The sequence below is a fragment of the Asparagus officinalis genome, chromosome 7 (assembly GCF_001876935.1).
Source record: "Asparagus officinalis chromosome 7, Aspof.V1, whole genome shotgun sequence".
Lineage (NCBI taxonomy): Eukaryota > Viridiplantae > Streptophyta > Magnoliopsida > Asparagales > Asparagaceae > Asparagus > Asparagus officinalis.
The window spans coordinates 120,311,549-120,323,427 of record NC_033800.1 but is presented as its reverse complement, the minus strand read 5'-3'; the positions used below and the strand labels follow the sequence as shown (position 1 = coordinate 120,323,427).

Below are 11,879 nucleotides of genomic sequence, written 5' to 3'. Positions count from 1 at the left end.
TCTTTTCCCAGAAGGAACTCAACCAGAGACAGAGGAGATGGATTGAGTTTATCAAGGACTACGAATTCGTGATTCAGTATCATCCGGGGAAGGCGAACGTTGTAGCAAATGCTTTGAGTAGGAAGCGCCGACATCAGGTTGCGGCTTTGAGGTGTTCATTGCACAGGGATCTTATCACTCTTAGCCAGTTTGATTTTAGACCCGAGATTGGAGGAACCAGCGCATTCTTGGGAGCTATGTCAGTGCAGCCATCTTGGAGTGGCAGGGTTGTCAGAGCACAGTTGGAGGACTCTTGGATTCAAACCCGTAAGGGGGAGATTTCCAAGGAGCCTAAGGCGGACTGGACCGTTGGGGCAGATGGAGGTCTACGGATGAAGGGTAGATTAGTTATGCCAGCCAGTGCAGAGCTGAAGAGGGAGTTATTTGATGAGGCTCACCGTACTCGGTACACCGTACATCCAGGGACTACCAAGATGTATAGGGACCTGAAGAGACGCTTCTGGTGGAGTGGTATGCGGAGAGAGATTGCAGACTATGTGGCTAGATGTTTTACCTGTCAGCAGGTGAAGGCAGAACACCAGAGACCGGCAGGGACCCTTCAGTCTTTGCCTATTCCGGAGTGGAAGTGGGCAGATATTTCCATGGATTTTATTGTGGGGTTGCCCAAGTCGAAGAAGGAGAATGATTCTATTTGGGTGATAGTGGACCGGTTGACGAAGTCAGCACATTTTATTCCGGTGAGGACCACTTATACAGCCGAGGCATATGCGAGGACCACTTATACAGCGGAGGCTTATGCGAGGATCTTCATTCGTGAGATAGTTCGACTTCACGGGGTTCCGGACATGATCGTGTCGGATCGAGGATCGGTTTTCACTTCACATTTTTGGAGGAGTTTCCAGGACTCATTTGGCAGCAGGCTATCTTATAGCAGTGTATTCCACCCCCAGACGGATGGTCAGACGGAGAGGGTGAATCAGGTGTTGGAGGACATGTTGCGGGCATGTGTCATTGACTTCCAAGGCAGCTGGGAGGATCATATTCCATTGGTAGAATTCGCTTATAACAACAGTTATCAAGCGACGATCGGGATGGCTCCGTATGAGGCATTGTACGGGAGACCCTGTAGATCACCGATATGTTGGGCAGAGCCAGAGGACAGCTTGATGCTTGGGCCAGAGCTTGTGAGGCAGACTACCGAGAAGGTAGCATTGATCAGAGAGCGGATTCTAGCCGCTCAGAGCCGGCAGAAGAGCTATGCAGATAAGAGGCGAAGACCACTAGAGTTTCAGGTTGGGGATTTGGTTATGCTGAAGGTATCGCCTATGAAAGGCGTGCAGCGATTCGGGAGGCGAGGGAAGCTTGCGCCGAGATATATTGGACCTTTCAGGATTTTGGAGCGCATTGGAGCGGTGTCATACAGACTAGATCTTCCAGCATCTATGTCTAGTGTACACAATGTATTCCATATCTCTATGCTCAAGAAGCACTTGCATGATGAGGAGCAGCAGCGAGTGTTGGATGCACCGGAGATTGAGCTTCGAGATGATTTGACTACTATTGAGATCCCAGTGTCTATACTTGCTAGAGAGGACAAGAGGCTCAGGAACAAGGTGATTCCATTGGTGAAAGTTCAATGGAACCGAAGTGGAGTTGAGGAAGCTTCTTGGGAGCGCGAGGAGGGCATGCGACGCGACTACCCACATTTGTTTGATCAGGTAAATAAATTTTCTGACAAGTACCTTATGGTATGTATCTTATATGATATTTGGACATTTGGTTATATTTGCATTTAACACTAGTATGAGAATATTCTCGCTTAATTCTTAATCTTTCGGAACACACGGTATATATATGGGGGGTTCCTTGTTTGGATTTTTCACCCGATGTACTAGTTCCACTAGATTAAGATTTGAGCGGGAGTGTTACCATTTTAGAGCGTTAAGTATAAATATCTCTATATGTTTATTTGGAAGTTCACGTTGTGAGATGCATATAGTTTCCGAATTTCGAGGACGAAATTCTTCTAAGGGGGGAAGAATGTAGAACCCCGTAAATTTTTATATATGAATATATATGAATTATTAGTAAATAAATAATTCTTAGTTAATAAATAGCTTGAGGTCATTGATGTACATGATAACAAGTTATTTGAGATGATATGAGAGTATGGGTGTAGAGTTTTGTGTGTTGGTTTTGCAAATAAGCAAAACATGCACAAAAACTGAAAATGTCCAGATCAGTCGACACATCAGTCGACTGACTGTATCAGTCGACACATCAGTCGACTGATGCGCTGATTTCCAGTTTTTACAGGTTTCGGGTCTGTTTTGTTTTGATTCGGGTTTGGGTCGGGTTTAAGGGTTCATATATAATCTCCTTCACCCGAAATCATCCCCTCTCCTCTTCAGACCAGAGAAACCCTAGCCCCCTCTCTTCTCTCTCAAACCCTAGGATAGTTCTTGGTGATTTTGGGGCGAAATTGGAGGATTTTCGTCGGGATCTTCAGTTTGCAGCGAAAGGAATCACTCCCCCTCAGATCCAGGAGCTCTTCATCACCTCAGAGGCGAGTAACATCTCGCCCAACCTTGTCCCATTCTTTTTAAACGTTTTCAAATGGTTTTATTGAGATCTCTTTGGCCTAAAACGTATTTTGAGTACAAAGATTGGATTTTTATTGCATGTAACATGAAGATGTGCATTTTCAGTATAATAAATAACCTACCAATGTTTGGTAAATTTAAAATCCAGATCTGAAATGTTTTAAAAGAGATTTAACATGGGTTTTGTTTTGAAAAGTGTTTTTAAAACATAAATACTTATGTTTAGAGTTTTATTCATGTATATGTATGTGAAAGTTATGTTTCAGTTAGTCCATACATGTTAATATTCGTATGATTCATGCTTGGAATTGATGGGGATGAGTTTAGATCAAATTTTGGGTATATAAGAACCTGTACAGATTATCTGCAGTCTGTCGGTCGACTGATCAGTCGACCGACGGGCAAATTGTTCAGCCATCAGTCGACTGATCAGTCGACTGACGGGCTGATTCTGCTTTCTCAGCTTCTCGGTCGACTGGTCAGTCGACTGGCGAGCTGAGGCTGTGCTGTCTGAGCTCCATCAGTCGACGTATGAGTCGACTGACGTCATCAGTCGACACATCAGTCGACTGATGAGCTGTTTTACAGATTCTTGATCTGTTTAAGTTGTCTTTCGGGGTCGCCTCGGTAACCTGACCCTAGTTTATCACGTTAATGATTTATCTGTGCATGTGGGTTGACTTTTGACATGAGTTTAGACATGTACATCGGGATGCGTGCGGGTTTAGATTTGTTGTATTTTTACATGTATGCAAGTGATAAATTACATTTCCTTCATTTATAGTCTACTTGTTGGACAATACATTATTCTGATCCATGTGTTGGATACTTACCATCTTGGTCCATGTGTTGGACATGCATTCTATTCGGTCCATGTGTTGGACCTGCATCACTTTTAGTCCATGTGTTGGACATTTTTGCCAAACCTTGAGCATGAACATATTTGAGTTTTGGAACACGACTTTTTGATACCGTTAAGACATGATAGCTACCTAGACTGGGAATGACACTTATGTAGAATACGACTTGATATTTTATGGCATGGGACACCACATGATACTCTACTTATGTTCTGAGATGGGTTGTCTTTCCTTTTATTTATTTTCTGTTCACGTATTAGACTCCGGGTTTGGTACTTAGGGATTTTCAATTTGGGATACAAGGTATATATATGAGGGTTTCCTTGTTTGGATTATTTCGCTCGACGTACCTATGCCCGTGTTGAAACTTCCTAAGTACTAAAGCCCATTGTTCATTTCTAGGATAATTGCCTATATATATCTATATATATGTTTTGTGATAACTGTATTTTCTTATACAACGAGCCCTATTCCCTTGGGGTTGGTTGTGATGTTGCTCGCTAGCGCTTGACGCTCGTTTTCCCTCCCCCTTTCAGGTAACGAGCCAGGAGCCCGGAGAGTCGCAGGTTGATGGCGACACACCTTAGTGTTTAGCTGTCTAGTTCTGTTCATGTTGGAGCTCCATTGTAGTTTTTATTAGACATTTGACAGTATTGTTCTAGAAGTTGTAAAGGCTATGTGCCTTATTTCCTTCTTGTCAGACATTTGTATATGAGACTTGTTGAGTATTCCAGATTTATCTACTCAGATTTTGGCTATGTATTTCTGTATTGTTGGATGATGAGATATTTATGTGACTGTTATCATTTCATCAGTATTCCTTGTATAACCTTTTACCTGTTTTGTACCTACACCAGTTATTGATTCTACTAGACAGATGTTAATTGTGATGGTGAAACATGTTATTGCACGGTGTGGTGCATGGCAGGTTTGACATTCTTGGTTTCACCTTGGACTGCAGCCTTGTGTGAACCCAGGGGCGTCACAGTTTGACAATACAATTTCTTCGAGACCCTCAGTGTACGACAAAGTCTCTGGTTTGCTTTAGCAGCATTTCTCCAAAATTTCAGTTGCTCCTCAACTGGTAACGTTTCAATCTCATCTTCCCTTTCGAAAGCCTCATCAATGACTTTTGACAAAATCTTAATTTAGAAATAAGAAACAGTTAACATGATGCTTATAAAGGTTAACAGTTAGAGGCCCACAGCTAACACATATAAATTAAAGGTTCTTCAATCATCTATAGTTAACATGTTAACTGTTGTGGCTAACATGTTAACTGTTATGGTTAACATGTTAACTCTTGTAGGTAACATGTTAACTCTTAAAGGTAACATGTTAACTCTTAAAGGTAACATGTTAACTGTTGTGACTAACATGTTAACTCTTGTAGGTAACATGTCAACTCTTTTTGCTAACATGTTAACTCTTGTGGCTAACATATTAACTGTTGTGGTTAACATGTTAACTATTGTTTTTTAACATGTTAACTATTGTGATTTAGCACCTTAGAACTTACCAAACCTATTGACCCTCTCTTGAAATGTTTCTTCTCTTCTTCCTTCTTTTCACCCTTCTTTTCTTCTTCAATCTTCATCTTCCTTACAGCTGCTTTCTTCCCCTCCGTACGCACAACTTGAAATTGTGGTACAATCCCTTCACTTCTAATCCTCGTATGATCATCTTCCCTCATCAATGGCCTTCTAATTGGATATTTCTCAACCCATGTGCCAATTTCAGCTATTGGTTTATGTACAACATGGATGCTAGCTTTTTCAGCCTTGGCAACTATTGTGCGCTTTCAGAAAGATCCATACTTCTCACCAATCTTCACCCAGTTAGTGAGGGGTGACTTGAATCTATTCCACAAGGCATATCTTTTAATCCCCGTCATTTCATAGTACCATAGCTGCAAACAAATAATACATGTTAGTATGCATGTTAACTTTAACACTAGAAACACTATAGTTAACATGAATCTGAATATAGTTAACCAGAACCTTAAAATAGTTAACATGAACCAGTTAGCCTTAATGGTTTCTTGACGTAAGTTGACAGAATACATGCAAGCGTTCACATGCACATGTTAACCACAACAATATAAAATATTTAATATAACTTACAGGGATCAAAGGCATGCAACCAGGTACATAGCTTACTCCTGACCTATGCAAACCTTCCATGGCAATCTTAATTCCTTTCTTCGTCTGATCATAGATGTATTTCCCCCAGGCCACATTCCTCACTCTTTTAATTGAATCAACATATTTGACAAGAGCCTTAGGATACCTTGGACACTGCTAGGGCACCACATCATTAAACATTGATAAAGTATCTGCAGTAACACAAAATCTTTAATGTCCTTCTCCTTTCTTGATTCAACAAGAGATTGCAGTAGCTCTTCCACATATCGCCGCATATTCTTCGCTGATTCTTTGGGGTTCTAGTAAAATGTTCACTAAAATACTCCACCCAAAGCCTAGGGAAAGGATCTCTGTTATTGTAAATTATTTCCCTATCAATTGGGAAACCTGTATGTTCATGCACCCAGTCCATATCAAAATTAACAACTTTTTCTCTCCTACTTTCGGCATCGGACAGAGAAAACGCCACTTCATTACCCTTATAGTGACTCAATACAAGTTCCAGCGTGAGTCGATCTACTGCTGTGAGGCCAAACTTTACATAATGCTGGAATGTACACCCTTGGTATGCATCCTAATGACACTGTCGCATTCTCGATTCGAGGACTTTCATAAACTTACAATATGCGACGAAACTAGCAGTAGGTCTAATTTCAGCAGCACCTGACTTTTTCTTGTATTAAATTAAATATTTAACATCAACCACACTTAACTTAACATCCAACATCCAATAGTTAACATGCAACGATGAACTGTAACAGTTACGATATACACCTTAACAAACAATAGCCAAACTTAACATTAATAAGAGGTATATAGTTCACAGTTAACATTAAGGTATCAGCTAACATGTCCTTCAACCAATGTCCAGGCATATAGTTCACAATGCACCTTAATCTATCTAAATTGGAAAATATAACATATAACATTATCTTACTTCTTTATGGATTTCTATGGTGCGTTTTGTGAACTTGTAATTTTTCTTTTTCTCCCTACACCCCTTTGGAAACTCAACAACGTCTGGGTGGCTTCATCGGTGCTGCCATTCCCTAATGATGACGCATGGGTGGACGAAGACTTGGAGACGGAGGAGGATGTGAGAGAATGTGTACCACGGTCGGTCTTGGAAGGCGAGGGCGAGTCTTCTCGCTCGTCGCTCATCGGTGCATGTTCCTGACGTTGCAGCGGCGGCGGAGGATGGTGAACAACTTCGAATTCGTTCGCCGATTTTTTCGCCATCTTCGATCCGATTCCGACCTAACCCTAGAGTGTAGATTTTGGTTTTTCGCCGGAAGAAGAGAGAAGAGAGAGAGAGTCTCGATAGTAACGGAGTGGGCGGGCACCGTTACCAACGCACAGAGGCTGTAGCGGAGTGGGCGAAAAGGGTAGAGTCAGGATTGTGTTAATTACAACTCATTCTCGTGGGCTGGAGGGGCTGAAATGAACTTTTACAGTGTATTTTGAGTTTATACAAAATAATAAAAGTACAGGGGGCTGTTGCACATTGTTTTTTTAATTTTGTGGCCTTGAAGTAATTTTCCCTATATATATATATATATAGACTTCCTTGTATCACATAACCTATAGTTTTTCTAGATCTTATCTGGTTTTATTGTATATATTTTTATTCACATATTTTCTTGTTCGATCCATGTTTGTATTTGATTTTGCTAGATATGGATATCAGAAACATCCATATTTATATTCATATACATGACCACTCCAACTATGCACATAGTTACTCAAACCGCATTGCCTAAATCCGTTTGGCATTCTAATGGCTTTGCAAAAATTGCAAAGCCCTGAGGCCGGGCCCCCACTTATAGCCCGCAACATTAAATTGCTACACTACACGGGCCCAAGCTAAAATAAATTCTTATGGAGAGGAATTAGCCCAAACATCCACCAAGGGAAAGTTGCTCACCAAGTCAAGCCCACAGAAGTAAAAGAGTTTCCTCATTCATAAATATGTGTTCCTAAGCTAAAAGGGAGGCGCTACAGGCACACCATCAGGCACACTACCAACCACACCCCCTCTCTATCTACAGTGCATGGGGCCTCACATCAGATTTTTAAAAAAAATCTAATGTGGGCCCCTGCACTGTAGATAGAGAGGGGGTGTGGTTGATGGTGTGTCTGAGGATGTGCCTGTATCATTTTTCAAAAATAAACTCTAAACTAGTTCTTTTGTAGGCCAGTGGGTTGGTTTACGATAGTGAACCATGTAGAAAGAAAGTTGGATTAGAATTGATCTTAGCTCGGTTTTGTAAGGCTTTGCCAAACACACTCTCATATATATATATATATATATAGAAAAACTTATGTCAACTTAAATGGACGTTCACTAAGTTTCTTAGTCATTGACGATCACTTGATTGAGCTATATTATGGATGATCCGCTCCGTTGAACTTAATCTATATATTCTAAAACTCCCGACACACCAAATTTAGGGTAAACCCGTCGTGGTTTGACCATTTATCCACTCGTATCAATTTTAACGGGTTCGAATGAATAGAACTTTTTACATGGCTCGACGAAGGGTCAAATCACGACGGGTTCACCCCAAATTTGGTGTGTTAGGGTTTTAGAATATATAGATCAAGTTCAACAGAACGGATCATCAACAATGTAGCTCAATCAAGTGATCATCAATGACTAAGAAACTTAGTGGACGTCCACTTAAGTTGACATAAGTTTCTCTCTCTCTTGTATCACATAACCTATAGTTTTTCTTGATCTTATCTGGTTTTATTGTATATATTTTTATTCACATATTTTCTTGTTCGATCCTTATTTGTATTTGATTTTGCCAAATATGGATATTAGAAACATCCTTATTTATATTCATATACATGACCACTCCAAATATGTTCGGCACTCCAAAGAGATGACCACCTCTCAATTATGTTTGCAGCTGAGCTTTTAGCCACCCAATACCAACAATAACAAAACCCTTTTGTCTATTCAGTTCGGCGCAGAACATAACTTTAATTGCATAAGTTTATGTTAATTCAGATCAATCCGTAGTCCTCTTTGCTCGACAGAACGCTTCTAGGTCCCATTTGTACAAAATGCTCAACAGGCTCTCAGTTGCAGTAATCAGAGATAACAGAACATATTTATCCCTGCTTAAGACCTTATTGTGCTTCGAAACAGGACTACCAATTTGACAAATTCGTAACAGGTTTACCAATTCAACAAAATTAAGCGCGAAAAGCACACCAGGAACCAAACATCCCCGTATATTAATATTGACAAGTGATATAAAGAAGAAATGAATAAAAAGGGCGAATCAAAATAACTATCAGGCGTTTCGCTTAGCCAGTCTCTACATATTGAGACCATTAAGAACGATCACCCTTGCGCTTGTGGAGATAACACTAAGAGTGCCGTTTTGAAATGCATTTGGATAATGCCTATCTCATACAGGAAGTACAATTAAATGTAATTGTTGCATAGAAGTAAAGTTCTGCATGACTTTGCAATCAAACAGGCGCAAACAAAGCAGAAAAGTTACATGAAACAGGTGTTTTAGGAATAAGAATATATGACAGCCGTTTGCGAACATTATAGTAGTTTATGAGCATACGCAACATGGCGCTAGGTTCTGTTTCTGCTATTCTCTGCAGCTCTCACCTGTTGGAAGTATGGGTGGGCCTGCAACACAAGGACATAGCATGTGTAGAAACTTGATTGGAATACTATGTGATTCTGAAATCAAATCATGGTGATTAAAGTGGACCGCTTGGAATTTTATGCGATCGTAGATTGCCTATCAAACTGAAGGAACAAAATTCTATATGGCAGTTATAAAACCAACAATATTTCAATGATCCAAATGTTAGATAACTAAGAAATAACATGCGTAGAAAATGAGTGTGGCAAAAGAATTTTATGAATACTAGTATAATGCACGTGCTTTGCACGTGAAAATACATGCTTTAAGTTTTAAATTTTTTTATTGAATAGTAAAACTATCTGTTAATAAATAAAATTGTATAATAATATTGCTTAAAAAGAAACATATGAATAAATAATTATTGTGTAGTTATTATATTTGAATGTTTTTCCTATAATGATCGCCCAGTGCTAGCCTTTTTTAAGTAGGTTCTTCAAATCTAAAATTGTTCTTAAATAAAATTGTCAATTCTATAAGTTCTCTTAAATATGCTCCTCCAATTTAAAAATTGTTAACTCTAAATTAACTAAGCTGCATTAATTTACTAGTTTTTTGCTCATGTTCCCTAGATAGTTACACTTAACACCTGCAATATATTACAATAGTTACTTCTCATTATAATTATTTAATAGGGTAGATTATACTAAGCCGTTGTGAACTTTTAGTCCCTATGAACTTTCAAAATCATACTAAACCCTTAATGACTTTTCTATTTCAAAGAAACCCCCCAATAACTTATTGAATTTTGCACATAGCCCCTATAAATTAGAACTGAAAAATGGCATAAAAAGGCATTTTGAAAGCTATTACAGGTTTGGTGTAACTTATCTAAAAATAATGGGGACTTTCTATAAAAGTTATTAGGAGTTTATTGTGATTTCAGAGTTCATAGGATCTATTTACTGCAAGATGCTGAAAGTTCATAGGGGTTTACTATAATTTACCTCATTCAATATTATAATTCTTAGTTTAAATAATACTATTAATTAATTACACTATCTATATACTATAAAATATTTATCTAATTTAATTTTTTTGATTATGCTCTTAAATAATTTAGTACTATAAATATTTATAAATTTTAATTATACTATCATTAACCATTAATAGTGTTATTATTAATATTAAATAATTTTGTTGTAAAAAGATTAGTTTTCAATCATTACCAAGTATAGATTATTCGGTATCATGTAATAATCTTTGAGAAAGTACGTTAAAAATAATATTAATTTATTTATTTATTTTATTTAATAATATAATACTAAATAAATAGTGCAATTCATAATTTATGTGATATTATTAAAATAATTACACAAATTATGTGATTAAATATTTATTCTATTTATTTTATTTCTCATTGAATTATAGTATAATTCTTAATAGTATTTAGTAATATATTATTCTATTGGTACTATTATTTTAATTATTTCATTATAATTCATAAAAAATTATTATAATAATAATAATATAATACTAAATAAATAGTGCAATTCATAATTTATGTGATATTATTAAAATAATTACACAAATTATGTGATTAAATATTTATTCTATTTATTTTATTTCTCATTGAATTATAGTATAATTCTTAATAGTATTTAGTAATATATTATTCTATTGGTACTATTATTTTAATTATTTCATTATAATTCATAAAAAATTATTATAATAATTTTATTGGTTACAACTAATAATTGTGTATACTCATTTTATAAACTATTTTATTATATATTTTTAAGTAATTAATAGTTATAATATTATTGATAATTATAATTATAAATTATTTAGGAAGGTGTGGAGGTGTATAGTTAATAAGAGGTTATATTTATTTAATGAAAGATTAATTAGAGATAATGACCTAGTTAGACTTTATCAAAATTTGAGGGTAAAAAAATTAATTATTTTATTATAATTCATAAATAGTTATTATAATAATTTAATTGGTTACAACTAATAATTGTGTATACTTATTTTCTAAATTATTTTATTGTATATTTTTAAATAATTAATAGTTATAATATTATTGATAATTATAATTATTTAGGAAGGTGAGGAGGTGTATAGTTAATAAGAGGTTGTATTATTTAATGAAAGATTTATTAGAGATAATGACATAGTTAGAATTTATCAAAATTTGAGAGGGCAAAAATAGAAATTAATAATTTTAACACCTCAATCCTAGTATAGATGCGTGGGATATAACCAAGAGCTAAGATAATTGATGAGTGAAATTCTAAGAATTTTTAGGCTGTTCATATTGAGGATAAAATGAGAGAATAGATTGAGATAGCTTAACAATGTGCAATTGACGCTAGTAAATGCACCAATAAGGAAAAGGAGAGGGACTAGAGCTAGGTCGAGGAAAACTTGGTCAGAAGCAATTAAGGACATGATAGTTGTCAATGTAATGGATAAGATAGTTTCTGACAAATTTAAAGAAAGAACAGGATTGACTCAAAAAATGTGGAAAAAAGACTGCTGCTATTGATGTTGTTGCTGTGTTTGTTAAGACATGTTATTTTTGGTAACTTAAAAACTTGTAGGAACACCATACAAATGGTTGTACAATGCCAAGTTCAGATGACTCAATAT

At 36.7% G+C, this 11,879-nt stretch overlaps 1 protein-coding gene across 1 annotated transcript in view; it reads right to left on the bottom strand.

Annotated features, from left to right (window-relative positions):
* The window catches only part of LOC109850940 (casein kinase II subunit alpha-2-like), a 28,861-nt gene continuing 25,865 nt past the window's right edge, over positions 8,884 to 11,879 (bottom strand). Inside the window, exon 10 of the mRNA XM_020421023.1 lies at positions 8,884 to 9,265. Within this exon, the coding sequence (XP_020276612.1) occupies positions 9,209 to 9,265 (57 nt within the window). The 3' untranslated portion in view covers positions 8,884 to 9,208. The remainder of the gene's footprint in view (positions 9,266 to 11,879) is intronic.